The sequence below is a fragment of the Halichoerus grypus genome, chromosome 15 (assembly GCF_964656455.1).
Source record: "Halichoerus grypus chromosome 15, mHalGry1.hap1.1, whole genome shotgun sequence".
NCBI classification, from domain to species: Eukaryota; Metazoa; Chordata; class Mammalia; order Carnivora; family Phocidae; genus Halichoerus; species Halichoerus grypus.
In genome coordinates, this window is record NC_135726.1 from 383873 (window position 1) to 399639 (window position 15767).

A 15767-nucleotide genomic window follows, 5' to 3' on the forward strand; every position below is an offset into this window, starting at 1 on the left:
CGGTCTGAGGCTTTCTACCACTGAAATTGGGGCCTGGTCATCCATGACTTGGTGGCAGGGTCAGGACAGAGCTGACACAGCCTCCCATCTTAGAACCCTGCTGCCTCCCAGTGTGGATGGAGGGGGCTGTTTCTCTTTTGTCCTCTCCATCCCCAAAGAGACCAACATTGGCTCTTCCAGAATTCAGCAGTAGCTAGGTTACCATGGCAATGCCCATTATCCTTGCCTAACAGAGATGAATCAGGAGCTAAAAATAGACCTCCAGAGTGGGGGGGGGGTGGATGGATGGACGGACGGATGGATGGATGGATGGATAGGTGGATGGATGGATGGATGGATGGATTAGGTGGATGGATAGATGGAGGGAGGGAAGGGTGGATGGATGGATAGGTGGGTGGGTGAATGGATGGATGGATGGATGGATGGGTGAATGAATGGATGGATGGATGGATGGATGGATGGATGGATGGATGGAAGGGTGATTGGATGGATGGATGGATGGATGGATGGATGGTTGGACGGACGGACCAGTGGATGGATGGAGGGAGGGAAGGGTGGATGAATGGACAGGTGGACAGGTAGATGAATGGATGGATATAGGTGGATGGATGGAGGGAGGGAAGGTTGGATGGATAGATGTGTGGATGAATGGATGGATGAGCGAGTGGATGGGAGGGCCTAGATTCAGGGTCAGGACAGTTTGTTTTTCCCAGACAAGATGTTTCAGGGGAAATCTCAATCAGAAACCCACCCCCACAGGACTGGGAGGCTTTAGCAGGTGGTGCTCCCTCCCCTGACAGCGTGTAGCATGGTAGGTCCTTGTAAAGCTGAGTTGCTGGTTAAAGGCCCCTGGGTTCCTGCCAGACAGCCTCGCCCCACCTGAGCCTGGCTGATGCAGATTTCGAGCAGTGGATCACTGAAGGCCAAGGAGAGGCCACTCAGGGTATGGGGGCAGCCGCTGCACCCTCTGGCCCTTCCTTGGGTGGAGTATTGCCTCTGACACCCTTGTGTTCCTGAAAGGGCCCTTCCTTTCCGTCCAGGAAGGACCCCGAGGGCCTGAGTCTAGCAGACTCCCTGTCCCAGTGTGGGGGATGGGAGGGGGCCCGACTCGCCTGTCCACCCCTCCAGAGGGGTGCAGTCCTCTGCTGCAGGGGTGGGGAGGCAAGAATGGGGGCAGTAAATGCACAAACTGCTTCGAGGACAGGATGACACTTTATTATGCTCAGCCCCCACTGCAGACCCCACAGACCTGGGTGCGGAGGTGGGAGTGAGCAGTGAGCAGGGAGGAAGGCAGGGAGCAAAGAGGAATCTTGACTGTGGATCAGGGGTCTGGGGGCATCTTGGGGTTTTCTCCACAACTGGAAGGCAGACTGCGGGCCCCTCCTCAGTAAAGATCGGGTGCAAAGCAGAAATCCCCCAATCCCTAAACTTCCCTTCATTTGGGGCTGAGCTGCCAGGCCTCCTGCTCTCTCAGGAGTCCGTGCCCCCCACCATTCTACACCGGCCTGGCGGGGGCAGGGCCAGGCATGGGGGGCTACCACCAGCACCCCCACACCTTCAGCTCCTGTTTCAGGGATCCCCAGGCCTGGATTTGTTCATCCTTCAGCCTTGGGGGTCCCGGAGGGCTGGCCTAGGCAGCAGGCTCACAGGAGGACAGGGGCGGGCCGGGTGGGCACAGGAGGGCTCTGGAAGGCGGGGGGCCTAAGGGACCTCGAGGGTGCTGGAGACAGAGACTGGCCGCACTCCCGGCTGCCCGGCCCTCTCGGGGGGGCCGGCCTCCCGGGCGTGGGTGCTGTCGCCTCTCGGGGGCAGCTCCTTGTGGCTGTAGTACTCCACCAGCTGCCTGGGCACTTCGGCCAGCACGCACTTGGCCAGCGCTGCCGGGGACGCCTTCAGAGCGGGGACAGCGTGCTTACAGCTGGGGCCTCCCGACCCTCTGGCCGCCCAGCCGATCACACCCCAGCCTCATCCTCTGGCGCTGCGGCCCCCACCCTCTAATAGAGGAGGACCCTGTCCCGCAGCTGACCAGGAAGTCTCCTGGCGGCCAGGGGAGCCTCGGTACGGGATGTAGAACCGAGGATACGAGGCTGCAGTGGCCCACTGCTGAAGGGGGCTCCAGCCTGAATGGCACCTGCACCCACGTGGCCCCGCCCCTCCCCCAGGCACACAGGGCAGGTGTGAGGCAGGAAGGAGGTGGGCGCCCCCCCATAAAGCCCTGTGAGTGTCCACCGGTCGTGAATTTCCTTCCTGTGTCTCACAGAGGGTCTGAAAGTGCCTGGGGAGCCCACTGTGCCGCCTTCTCTCCTGTGTGTAGGTTCGATATTTTCAAAATAGGAAGGTTTCTAGGTGCTTGAGAGCAGTTCAAGTCCTGCTCCTCCCCGGGAGCCTGGGGGGAAGGCCCTGGACCGCCCCCTGCATGCACTCACGCTCTTGAGCTCCCGGAAGGGCACGAACTGCACAATGTCTCGGAGAGCTGGCTCGCCCCGCGGGGAGCGCAGGATGCCGTCGTCCCCGTCCAGGGTCTGCATATCCGTGAAGTCGGCGTTGCCCACCCCCACGATGATGATGGACATGGGCAGGTGGGAGGCACGCACGATGGCCTCCCGTGTATCGGCCATGTCGGTCACCACGCCATCGGTCAGGACCAGCAGAATGTAGTATTGCTGGGGACACAGGGAAAGAGTGGGCACGGGTCCCCCACCCCTTCCTCAGGCCCTCGGGGGTTGTCTGGGGACCCTTGAGGGCCACTTCTACCCCCCAGGCAACCGCAAGTCCCCCAAGCAGCTCCCCTCCCCCAGACAGCCTGGGGGCCACTGCGGGCATCCCGAGCTGAGGGTGTTCAGGCTTTTCTGAAATTGTTGCTAAAGTGCAGTTCACCACAACCACAAGACATCATGAGCTCATTTACTGTGGCTGGATGCGTCCACCCATCTCCCAACCCATCATACAGATGGAGAGGCTGAGGCTGGTGGAGCCTGGGTCCGAACCCACGTCCGAGGCCCGAGAAGGAGGGTCCTGTGGGCTGTCAGTGGACAGGGCCTCCCACACCCTAAAGGGACCCTGGGATCCAAGGAACAACTTAGAGAGGACACCCTCTGGCCCAGCCTGGCCAGGTGCTCAGCACATCAGCACAAAGACAGACTGGGACTTGTTTCAAATAAAAGTCCATTTCCCTTGTTAATAAACAAAAAAAACAGGGGTTGTGGCACCTGAGTGGTTCAGTCAGTTAAACATCTAACTCTTGATTTTGGCTCAGGTCATGATCTCAGGGTTGTGAGATCGAGCCCCGTGTCAGGGTCCGTGCTGGGTGTGGAGTCTGCTGGAGATTCTCTCTCTCCCTCTGCCCCTCCCCCCCACCACACACTCTCTCTCTCTCTCTCTCGAAAAACAAAACAAAACAAAACAAACAGGGCAGCTGGCTGGTTCAGGCACGCAACTCTTGATCTCAGGGTTGTGAGTTCAAGCCCCACATTGGGTGTAGAGATTACTTAAAAAATAAAATCTTTAAAAAACAAAACAAACACAAAAATCCCCAAAAACAGAACTACTAAAAATCAGTACTAAAAACCTGGACAAGAGAAAACATAAAGGAGAGAAAACATAAAGGAGAAAAAAGAAGACCCTAGCCCAGTGGGCACCAACCCTGTGACACCACGTGAGGGAAAGACCAATGGGCATCACAACAGGGTCATCTTTGCCAAGAGGCCCCCTGCCCTCCTCCCCCCCAGAGCCCCAGACCCATGGGAGGAGTGACCGTGTGCTGGGCAGTCTGAGGACCCCTGGCTGGACCCAGCTCTGAACCCCGTGGACACAGCCCCTCCTCAGGAAAGCCCGCACGCCCCTCCTGCCCCTAGACTAGGTCTCAAACACCGAGCTCCGTCGCCGTGAGCACGGGGCCTCCCAGCACTGTGTGGGTGACTGTGGTCTGGCCCCAGGAAGCCATGTGTGACTTGGGAGGGAGTGACACCGCTTTCCCTCGGGACGAAAGAGACGGGCAGGGGAAGATCAGGTGCACTGAGAAGCGGGTCCCAGGTTACACCGAGCGCCTCCCCACCGTATCAACACCGCTACTGTTCCACGGGAAGCAATCTAGCAACCCACAGAAGCCCCTGTGAAGCATCTTGGTAGAGATGGAGGCTCTGAGCACCAAGGAGGACAGAGGCAGACATGCGTGCCTCCTGGGACACTCCCACCACCTCCTGGGAAGTCGAATCAGAAGACAAGAATGTGGTGAATGCCCCCACGGGGCACAGTCAGCAGCCTCGAGACCAGGAGACCCTACAGGACTCCCCCTCCATCAGCAAGGGAAGGCGGAGGACACGTCCACAATCACAGTGGGGCCATTTCACCCCCGTTCTGCCATAGAAGCCACCGGGATGGGACACGAACCATCCAGCGGGACATGTGTGCTACCCAGATGTTTCATATTTAGATACTGGTATTTCAATACCGAGGGAATTACTGTCGAGTTTTAGGTGTGGTCATGGCAGTGGCTCTCTTCTCTCTCTTCGAGAGGTTTATACTGATATTTACAGACGAAGTTATGTGTCTGGGACTTGCTTCAAAATCATATGGAAAGGGGGAGGGGAGGAGGGGGGAGGGAGGAAATGCGGAAAGAAGTCAGTGACCTCAGGTGAGGGATGGAGCACTCTTCTGCAAACGTGGTGTCTTTTACAGAATAAAAAGGTAAAGCAACAGACCAGCAGTGCATACGGCAGCACAAACAGATCTACAAACATGTTGAAAAGGGAATCAGGGGCACCTGGGTGTCTCAGTCGGGGAAGCGTCTGCCTTCCACTCAGGTCATGGTCCCAGGGTCCTGGGATCGAGTCCTGAATCGGGCTCCCTGCTCAGCGGGGAGCCTGCTTCTCCCTCTGACCCCCCCCACACACTCATGCTCTATCTCTCTCTCTCATAAATAAACAAAATCTAAAAAAAAAAAAAAAGTAAAGCAGAATGCAACTTTCAGCACAATATTATTTGTGAAAAATAAAAAGACACACAAACAAAATAATATGCGCACGGCAGAACAACAAACAGCCTGTGGGGAAGGGACCCCGCCAGGTGAGAGTTACACCTGTGCCTCTAGGGGGGCTTTGGGGCCCCCTGCATCCCCCAGTACCCCCAGGCCTGCGCCTCCCTGACCGTCATGCCCCCCTCACACACTGCGGCCCATACCTGGCCCCCAGTGGCACGCACCACCTTCTCATGCACCCCGGCCCCACCTTGCCGCCTGCCCCGGGTACCTACGGAGGCCTCCCCAGTGTGTTCCTCGGCCGCGGCCATGCGGGCCACCTTGGAAATGATGGGGGCCACGTTGGTGGGGCCGTAGAGCTGGACCCTGGGCAGGCAGTTCTGGTAGGCCTCCACCACACCCTGGATTCCTGTGGGGGAAGGAGGGTGAGCCCAGCCCGGGGGCACCCCCACCCAGGCCTGCCTCAGGCCCCTACCTTCACACTCATCGTCCTCAGGGTTGAAGTTGATGGCAAAGTCATGGGACACCTGGGTGGGCACAGAGGGACTGTCAGCTGGGCTACCCCTCCAGGACCCCCAGCCCCCACCTCCCGGGAGAGGTAGGTTTGCAGCCCCTGGGGCCCCCACGTGGACAGAGCCTCATGGAGGGAGTCACCTGGGAGAGAGGGCAGGCGGACTAGTCCTTCAGCCCCTGCAGCCAGGGGGTCTGAGATGCTTTAAACCAATAAATCCCTCCCGCCACCATGTTCTTCAGCTATTTGCTACTGGAAGTTTCCAGACTCATTCCCCTTCTCCTGACAGGGACACAGAGTTTTCTTCAGTTCCCCCAGAGGGTCACTGGTGCTAGGTGACCAAGGTCAGCCTCTCTGGCTGGAAGTGCAGGGAGGCTGCGTTCCCACCAGCGAGAGGCAGCCGCTGAGGGGTCCCAGGACCCAGGACGGCCTCTGCTGGGGACAAGCAGCCTGGCCCCGGAGGCCCCAGCAGATGCAGGGGGGTGGGGTCCCGGTCCCCAGGCTCTCCTACCTCATACTTGGGAGGGATTCGGGCTCCAAACCCCAAAGCAGAAAATCTCTTGTCGCTGGAAGAGAGGAGGCCCCATCACACAGGGGTCCCTGATTTCCCTGGGAGTGGGTGTGCTTTGGGGAGATATCCACCAGAACCAGGACAGCTGGGCTCTATTCCACCCCTGTGTGACCAGGCCCAGGCTGACACTTTCTTGGGTGCCCGGCCCTGCTCCGAACCACACAGGGGAAACTGAGGCACTGAGCAGTGAGGAAGACACCAAGCCTCCAGGCAGGGGCAGAGACAACTCCTCCAACTCTGGGACCACAACCTGACCCTGGGAAGCATCGGCCTCCTGTCTTTGGGACCTCAGCTCTCTGCCCCTCACCCCCTGACAGAGGGGTCTACCCCTCCGTGGCCTCAGTTTACTGGTCTATAAATTGGGCCACCCCCCATGTTTGTGTGAAGGGTGAAGGGGCCATGTGAGTGAGGGCCAGCCCCACCTCAGGGGGCGGGGCTGCCCGTGCGGATCAGCCACGCAGTGACATCTGGGGCTGGCCCGTGGAGTAAGCCCCACCCACCGTGGCCCCGGACACTGCCAGCCTTCCTTGGGCTAGTGGATACAGCCATGATGCCCACCCCTGGGCCCAAACCTGAGCTGGAGCCAGGGAGGCAGGGAGTCAGGGAGGCCAGGGAGGCAGGGAGGCTGGGGGCAGGGAGGCAGGGAGGCCGGTGAGGCAGGGAGGCAGGGAGGCAGGGAGGCTGGCAAGGAGGCTGGGGAGGCAGGGAGGCTGGGGGCAGGGAGGCTGGGGGCAGGGAGACCGGGGAGGCAGGGAGACTGGGGAGGCGGGGAGGCAGGGAGGCAGGGAGGCCGGGGGCAGGAAGGCAAGGAGGCCGGGGGCAGAGGCTGCACCTGTCATAGTCCTGGCAGATCTCCCCCACGGCCACCAGAGCCTGCAGGTACTCGTTGGGCTGGAAGGGGTTGATATAGTGCAGAGAGCAGCTGTTCCGGGGGTCACCATTGGAGGCCGTGAAGTCGATGGCCACCTGCAGAGATCCCGGCTCATGAGCTGGGGGCCCCTCTCCCACCTGGGCTGGACTAGGCACACAGAACCCCCATTTGAGAGGTAAGGGGAATAAGCTGTGGGGAGCTGCTTGGCAAGGGGTGCAAACTAGGGCAGTCCCCAGGGCCGTATGAGGGCCCAGCTCTGTGCTGGGGTGGAGGCCGAGGGCAACGAGCGCTGACCAGCACTGACCAGCACAACCGGATGGAGCCTGCATCCTCAGGAAGGAACAGGCCCCTCCCTCTCCCGGTGCCACCAGCCTGTCACTGGGCCTGGGGCGGGGCCGTGGGAAGGGACCCAAGGCCAAGACTCGCCTCAGCTGCCACCCTGCCTGGGCAGGGTCTGAGAGTTCGAGCCTGCCGCCCCTGCCGGGACACTTCCCTCAGGCCCCTCCTGCTGCTGCTCAGGGGACAGACAGGAGCCCATGCATCCTTGAATGAGCAACGAGGTGACACACGGGCTCTCCAGCTCCAGGCCAAGCCCCGGCTCCAGGCCAGGCCACGGCAGCTTGGTCTTGGGGCTTCTGGTGTTGTCCCTGGCGGTGACAAGTGTCACTCTGTTCTCTCCTCGTCTTTCTGTCACTGCTTCTGTTGAGGCTGAGTCCTGGCTCCATCCCTTCCGGATGGGGGACCCTCTATGCACAGGAAGAGCCCAGAGCTGGGCAGGGGGTGTGTGGACCCTGCAGACCCCGCAGAGGGGCCTGACTACACACATGTATGCACCTCGGCCCCCGCCGTCCGGGTGGGGAGGCTGCCCAGGCTCTGCGGGGGTGGAGGGGCTCCACGGGGTGGGGTGGGGAGCGGGGGTCCCGGGCGCTCACCGTGAAGTGGATCTGACAGCCACCCATGATGTAGTCCAGGAACGAGTGAACCCTGTAGAACTTCCAGGCAGGGGCGTCGGCAGGGCCCACCCAGGATGCCCCATGCCCAGACACGGAGGCTGGAGCCCTGGGGACCTGCCCTCCCCCAGGGGAGCTGCCTGGAGCGGCCTGACCCCCAGCTGCCCCCCGACTTCCCTTCTCTGACCCCTCCTGCCCTCCATTCCTCCCACTTCCCTCCCCCAAGGACTGGGGAGCCCCGGGGCTCTGGGATTAGGGGCCTTTGAGGGTCCATCTGACAATGGGGAGACTCGCAGGGAGGGGCGTGCCCCTGCCCCGTTGGCTCTCTGCAGAGTTTAGGTGGGAGCCGGCCCCCAACCCACTGTGGGTGAGGCAGGCGTCGCAGCTCACCTTCAGGTCTGCCAGGATGACCACCCCAGAGTTCTTGTAATGACGCTTCTTCTGCTTGTATTTGGCATTCACGCAGTCCCACTGGGCCTGGGGGACAGGGATAGGCAGAGACCCCACCCCCGAGCACCAGTGCTCAACACCCACCCCAAGGGAGCAGGGAGGCCTCAAAACCCCAGCCCTGAACAGCGTTTTTCCAACTGTAACGAGGCAACTGATGTCCCTGGTCTGGCCACCTGGCAGCGTGGTCATCAGTCTTCTCTGGGTTTTACCAGTAATAACAGTTTCTGGAAGTTTCTGGAGCCGGCCGGGCTCAGCGCCAGCGCTCTACCTACCTCCTGTGGCTCCTTCCAGAGAACCCTGTGCAGATGGGTCAGAACCCAGCGTTCACCCACTTTCCACCCTGTTTTTAGGTGGGGGGGAGGGAGGGGCCCAGCTCACCTGGTCCTCCCCGAAAGCTTTCTGCATCTCCTCAAAGGTGGTGGAGAATTCCCCGATGAAGTCGTGCTTTCCGCGGGAGTCATAATCCCAGACGAGGCACTGGGGAGCCCAGGCCCCCTCAGCCCGCTGCCCCTGTGGGACCCCACCTCGAGGTCTCCATCCCCCGGCAGCAGGCTCCCCTCACCCGCCCCTGGCCCGTCCTGCCCCACCTTCAGAGGCCGCGTCTCCTCACAGCTGCACAGATTGCTCAGGGACACCTTGAAAGGCTCCCACACGGGGCTGAGGTTGTTCTTCACCACCTGGGGGCGGGGGGCGGGAGGGGGCTGGTTCGGGTTCCTCCGGGAGCCACCTCCAGAACTTCCGCCACATTCCCAGGCCACCTGGAACCCTGTTCTTTAAATAGCCTCTTTTTCTTACTCAGATTAATTTATCTCAAAAGGAGATGATGTCTCAGTGCTCTAACTGAAATGCCATTTCACCTGCAGGCAGGGACGACAAAACACAGTTGTGGGTTCTAGCGGCAGACGCGCCTGGCCTGGCCGCCTGGTCGGCCGGCTCCCTGTTGAAGGAGATGGGCGCTGGGAGGATGCGGGGGAGTGACGGGGTTGGCTCCTTTCCCTGTCCTCTCATTCCTGTCCCCAGAGCACTGCAACGGACGTCAGGTGCTAGGCAGGGAGTCCTCACCTCTGTCCGGTACACCAGCTGCTCACTCTGATCATCATTGACCCGGTAGAGCTCCAGGAAGGGGTCTGACTTGCTGAAGAGGTCCTGGAGGAGGGCAGAGGCTGTGCTTACCGGCCCCACTCTGCGGCTTCCCAGCAGTGCTGTTCACCCCCACGGAGCCTCCATCCCCTTAGCTATGAAATGAGGGTGAGAGCCTCTCGGAGTGACCCCAGGCTGCCCTCCCCTCTAGAGCCTTCCCTGGCTCCCCAGCACCCTTCCTGTGACTCTCCGGCCATGTCTGCATACGCTCGGCTAGCCCCAGCTGCTGGCCCCCTCCTCCTCCCCAGGCTCCCATCTGCCTGGCTAGCGGGGCAGCAGGACACACCCTCCAGCAGGTCCAACCCCTGCTCTGTGTGCTCCCACCCCATGTGAGAGCCGACAGAACCTGGCTCAGAGCAATCCCTCCACTGTCTGGATGGCAGCCTCCCTGAGCACGTGTCCCCATCGTTAAATGGGGCCACGAGCATGAACAGAGGTTTTGGGAAGGGGCCCAGTGCCCAGAAGAACACAGCCAAGAGCCAGTGACTGACACGGGGACAGGAGCAGCCTCCTGGCGGCCCCACGGGGCTCCAAGCGCCTCTCACTCAACACAGCGCTCGCTCCCTGGAAGGCTCTGACGGGGAGGGCAGCGCTGGGGGTGGGCTGTCCTCGTGGCCCCACGCGGGCGCCCGCCACACACCTTGTCATCCAGCTTCCGGGCCCTGAAGGAGAGCTCCACGTAGCCATTGTTCCCGGAGATGTCCTCAGCGATCACCTGGGAGGGGAAGCCACGGCTCTGAGCTCTGCAGGCCGGGCCCAGGGGAGGCACCAGGACCACCCCCGCCCCCCCCCCACAAGGCAGCCTCGGGCCTCGCCCCTCAGAGCTGCGTTGAGGAAGGGGTGGGGTCTGCCGGGTGCAGGGGCTGGGCGGGAAGGCGGGCAGCCTCACCGTGATGGTGGACTTGCCGGCGTTCCTGCCGAACTTGAGCAGCAGAGCGCGGGTCATCTTCTTCTGGGCGACGATCTGGAAGTCAGAACAGTCAGGGAGGGGTCAGCTCCTGTCCCCTGGGGACCCTGCCCTCAGTCCCCCTGGGCAGCCTGGCTCTGCCAAACCTACGGCCCAGGGCCCCACAGCCTCGGGGCCCGGCAGTGACCAACCCACGGCCCGCTCTGGAGATGCTCGGCCACCTGATGGGCGTCCCTCTGTGCGGCTGTGGATGAGGGGCGCTCTCGTCCATGTGTCGGGAGAGGAGGAAGCAGAAACAGCACCCCACACGCCAGACGGATTGCACACCCAGCCCCAACCAGCCCCGATTCCTCAGCGGCCTGGCCCCGGCCCCCAGGCAGCAAGGTGCTTCAAACCCCCCTGGCCGGCATGAGGCCGAGGGGGTTCCTGGGCGCTACCCTGGACCCCCAGGCTGCCCTGAAGGTGGCAGAGGGCTTGAGAGCAAGAACGGAGACACCAAGCCAGCTCTCCACCCTCCTGTGCGTTCGTGCAGACCATGCTGCCCCATGGACATCCTTGGTGCTGTGCCCTCCCTGTGGGCTCCTCCCCGCTCCTGCCCACCTGGGCCTCCCCCTTGCCTGGCCCTGCGCGGATGCTTCCCTCATTTGGTTACAAACCCCTAACGGGGGCCTGTGAGTTGACCCAGGGAAGCTGTGTGCAGCCCTCAGGTGGGTGGGCGCCCTGGTCTGTAGAAGGGTTCAGTGAGGACAGCCCCTCACAGCTACCAAAGGCTCTATGACGTCGTAGGGACCCCACCCATTGCTGGCCAGCCAAGACCAAGCTGTCGCCATGGTGACGGTGACCCGGATGCTCATTAGCACTTACCTAGCCTCACCGTCCACCGGCTCCTGGAGCTGGGGTGACTACAGCACAGTGAGCTGAGTCCGTTCAGATGCTCCCAACCTACACACCCACGCGGCGCTGCCTAGCTGACAGCTCCCGAGCCCATGGGACCGTTCGCTGCGCGTGGGGAGGTCAACACAGGCTAAGGGGTGCCGGGGGGGCCATGTCCCGAGCCTCCCCAGGTGCTCCCACTCGTAGGCTCCACTGCTGGGGCTAGCTCGTTTGTGAACCGGTTAAGGTGGATAAGCATTCTTCTCTCGGTCCCCCAACTACCCCCTGAGATGGCTGAGGCTTGGAGGTTCGGGCAGAGGTCAGCGACTTGCTCCAGGTCCTGGGACTGGGATTCGCAGCCGGTGTCGGGACCTCGAGCTCCGCCTGCAGCTGGCCTGATGGCCGTGGGGGCCTGGCGAGTCAGCTGAGAGCGGGCCGTGTCAGCCTAGACATGCGTGCGCCCACACCTGTTCCTATGTGTGTCCAAGCATGCATCTGTACCCTCACCCGTGGGCCTGTGCCCGTGCGTACACGTATGTCCGTGCATACATGTCAACACCTGTGTGCCCACGCACGTGTCCGCGGTGTGCGCTATTCTCTCCCGTGCTCGAGACGAGCAGGGGGGAAGCCCCCCGGGGGGATCCTGCTCTGCTGCCGTGCCCCTCCTTAATCTCAGTGCTGTCATCCGTAAAGTGGGGTCGGCAGAGGGATCCACCCCAAACCAGCTCCGAACCAGACAGCAATGGGGATGAGTCACGCAGACAGCATGTTGGGTAAAAGAAACCGGACACAAATGAGAACACATTGTGTGATTTGTGAACAGGAAATTCTAGAGCAGGCGAAGCTAGCAGGAGTTGGCTGGAGAGGAGGGGGTCAGTGGGGGTGATGAAGTGTCCTGTGTGAGCCGGGCGACGGTCAGGTATACGGGCACCTAAACTCATGAGCATCGACCCTTAAGGTCTGCACATACTACTGTGCGTAAATTATACGTCAGTGACCAAGAAGCACCTCCCCTCACCAGCCGAGAAGGAAGTACCCTAACCCTTCCTGCGCTGCTAAGGGAAGAGCTACTGGACCGGACATCATCCGAGGACCGCAAACAGTGTCCCTCCGGTGACCGCAGCCTCGGCGGGCTGGTCCGTCTGCCGCAGGGAGAAACAAGGACACTTATGTGCCGATGTGGAAGGGCTCTCTCATGTCATGACAGTGAAAAGAGCAAGTTGCAGAAGGGTGTATGGAGTTTGTGTTGTTAAAATACATACACGGAGAGAAAAATATACACTCACGGCCTCATGTGGGAGCACAGAGCCCGGGGACAGGCAAGAGGTAGACGTTCCACGCCACGCCTTTCACGCTTTCCAAATGTCGAATTAGAGGAATGCATCACCCAGTTCAAAATTATATACCTTTAAAGCTAACTAATGAAGAATTTTTAAGAGAAGTCACTATGGAGAGAGGCAGAGCGGGACGCTCGTCCCAGAGGGAGCTCTGAGGTACCACAGTCGGCGTCCAATCAGGCTGTCCCCACATCACCACCGCCTCCCACCAGCGTTGGCCCAGGGGCGCCTCCCCACCTGGGCCTCTCCTCCCGAGGGGACGGGGTGCCCACCTGCCCCAAGGTGCACTCCATGCCTCCAAGGAAATCATCGTCCTGACAGCCAAGACTGCTGGGTCCGTGCGTGTCATAGACCTCGAAGCGCAGTTTCTGTACTTCCTCAAAGTAGTAGTCGAGCGTGAAGACCTTGGAGAACACGGGGTGCAGGCTGCTCCTGACCACCTCAGTTCTGTCCACCTGCAAGCAGCCCAGGCTGAGAAGACCTCGCAGGAGAGCCGCGTCCACCCAGGCACTCCCCGGGTCCTGGGCCCCCGGCTCTGGCCCGCAGAGTCCCCTCACCTGCCCTCTCGTGCTCCTGGAGGACTCGTGTCCAGGCCAGGCCCTGGGAAGACCCCCCACGCCCCCGCCCCCAGCCAACCCGCACTCCATTCCTCAGGATTTCAGCTGCTGCGCGGCTGCCAGGGGCCCCAGGCACCTCCCTCCCTGAAAGAAAGGCCCCAGCCCTGGCCAGCCACAGGCCGCAGCTTCTCCGCAGCTTCTCATATCCTGCCCACCACAGCCCACTCTATCCCCATCACAGTTGGGGAAACTGAGGCTTGGAGAGGGAAAGGGTCCTGTGCAAAAGCAGTCCAAGCCAGGAACACAGTTGGGTCAGAATCCTGGGCTGCTCAAACCCACAGTGGAGATCTCTCCCCAGCTGGGCAGGCAGGGAGACTGGGGCAGGGGGTACAGATCCCCCTGGGTTCAGCTCTCTCCTCCAGCTTAGGCACCCCTACACCCCTAAAGCACAATCCAGCCTGGGGAGGTAGGTTTGCCACCCTCCAGGGTACACAAATTCCCGCACCCTCAGGCAGAGGGTCTGTGTGGGCCACCCCCCCCCCCAGGGACAACTGCACCCGTGCTCGGGCCAAGCGAGCCCTCCTCACAGATCTTCCCAATGTCCCCAGCACCACAAAGACACTGGGCTGCAGTGGCCCCTTCACCTCCTAGGCCAATGACCCGCAGAAGCCTGGCGGTCAAGAGATGACAAGAAACAGCACAAGGTCACACCGCATGGGGGAGCAGAGCTGGTCTGTGGAAGCTGGCCACTGGAGCCTCCAGGACTCTGTGCCCCTCACAGGTCGGGGCCCAGCCTGTCTGCCTCCCCCACGCAGGCCCCCAGCGGTGAACACCAGGGTCTCCCCCTCATCCACCCTCTCCCACTGCCCCACCGCCCCGCCCAGGCCCCCCTGCACTGTCACCACAGTCAGGGGGCATACTGGAGCCTGGGGAGGGATCCCTCAATTCCACTGGGCTTCAACCCCCAACCTCGCCTGCCCATGCCCGGCGTTTCTCCACCTTTCCAGGTGAAGCACACATCTCACAGGGGACAGTGACCGAGAGAGTGCTTTGCACAATGCAGAGCTATCGCCGTGACTGGCCCACGGGGAGGGCTGGGCCGGGGGTGACAAGGGGCAGCCAGCTGCCCAGGCACCCCAGCGACCCCCCAGGCCCGAGAGTACCAAAGGGAGAAACAGGTCCGTGGAGTGTACAAACCAGCCCTCAGCTGTCCCAACCTGGCCACAAGTGCTGGGCTGACCCGGTCACCCCAGGGTTTCTGGAGACTCACGGTAGAGTCTGCCACAAGAGGAGAGCAGGCGACAGGCTGGGAGCACCCCAGGTGGGTCAGAGACCAAATCTCTAGCTCACCAATGCCTCAGCCTCAGTCAGCCGTGCCCCCCGACCCCGCAGCCCTGCCTGGCCCTCCCTGCTCCGCCCTCCAGGATCCGAGGTCTGGGTGCCTCTGCCTGATGGATGAGGACCTGGCAGAGTGGTGGCCCCCCAGGCCGGGGGAGACCCATGAGCCCAGGCCAACCCTGCATCCCCCATTGGGCACACCACTCTCTCCCGCACCCCCCACTCTCTTCCGTGCCCCTTAGTCAAGCCCCCTGCCGGCACGCTCAAGGTGGGGTGCCTCACTCCGGCACCTAAAGCCCCACGTGGGACCCTGGTCGCACCCCCCATGCTGGTGCTCCCTCCCTCTACCTGGGGCTCCTCTCTGTGGCCTTCAGTCCAGCACCCCCCCAACTCGTGCGCGCGGATTCTCTCGACCTGGTAACCCCAGCCCTGACCCTGCCCTGCACGCTGCCCACCTCGGTCTCTGTGTCCCCGGCCCCAGGCCCCTGGTCCCCACTCGGCACCTGCACCGGGGGTCGCGCCCGCCCCAGCGTCTACCTGCACCCACTGGCTCTGGGACTGCAGCAGCAGCACCACGCTGGGGTCGGACTTGGTGAGCGGGTCGCGGTCCAGCAGGTGCCGGCAGCTGAGACGCAGCTCCACCTTGCAGGCGCGGGGCGCGGGCACCACTCCGGGGGGCGCCGCCGCCCGGCGCTCCGAGCCCGCGCTCATGCTCCCGGCGCCGGCGCTCGGGGACTCGGCTGGGCGCACCGAGGGGCCGCTGCCCAGTCGGCGCCGCCGCCGCCTCGGGAATGATGGCCGGGCCAGGCGTGGCCCCGCTTGCCTGCACGCCCGCCGGGCGCGGACACACGTGGCTCCCGCGGCCGCCACCACGCGGGGACTGCAGAAGGGTGGCCGCGGAGGGGGGACAGAGGAGCGGACAGTGGAAGGGGAAGCCTGGGTGGGGGGGCGGGCAGGGGAGGGGGAGCCATGGAGGGGCGGGGCGCGGGAGGGGCGCGGGCAAGGAATGCTCTGCGGGAGGGGCGAGCCGGCTCTCAGTGCGGCTTCGCCCCTCGCCCCTCGCCCCTCGCCCCTCGGGGTTGCCGGGTTTGGCAGGGTTCAAGTCCGCCCCGGGGAAGCTGGGCCGAGAGGTTTGGGGTAGGTCCAGGCAGCGACCTCCCACACTGTGCAGAGCCCCCCGGCCCCCTGGGACAGTGTCCTCCCCGGGCCGCCCCGGGGGGCCTGGGAGTGGTTGTCAGAGCTGCCAGGCCCTTTGGCGAGTTGGGGGGGGCAACTGGACTCCCGGTT

At 62.4% G+C, this 15767-nt stretch overlaps 1 protein-coding gene across 4 annotated transcripts; it reads right to left on the reverse strand.

Moving 5' to 3' along the window:
- Positions 1-1199: 1199 nt before the first annotated feature.
- CPNE7 (copine 7) lies at positions 1200-15279 on the reverse strand. Of its 4 annotated transcripts, none has more exons than XM_036119782.2 (15): positions 15018-15278; positions 12858-13040; positions 10358-10432; positions 10109-10183; positions 9391-9474; positions 8916-9005; positions 8707-8805; positions 8269-8355; positions 7861-7920; positions 6890-7023; positions 5998-6052; positions 5451-5502; positions 5247-5384; positions 2427-2663; positions 1200-1890 (listed from the first exon to the last, which is right to left on the reverse strand). In XM_036119782.2, the coding sequence occupies exons 1-15, from the start codon at positions 15189-15191 to the stop codon at positions 1631-1633; spliced, it is 1803 nt and encodes a 600-aa protein (XP_035975675.1). In that variant the 5' UTR covers positions 15192-15278; the 3' UTR covers positions 1200-1630. The 4 variants fall into 4 exon arrangements, with proteins under 4 accessions (XP_035975675.1, XP_035975679.1, XP_035975677.1 ...); XM_036119786.2 differs by having other exon boundaries at positions 5251-5384; positions 15018-15277; XM_036119784.2 differs by lacking the exon at positions 7861-7920 and having other exon boundaries at positions 15018-15279.
- Between the last annotated feature and the right edge of the window lie 488 nt (positions 15280-15767).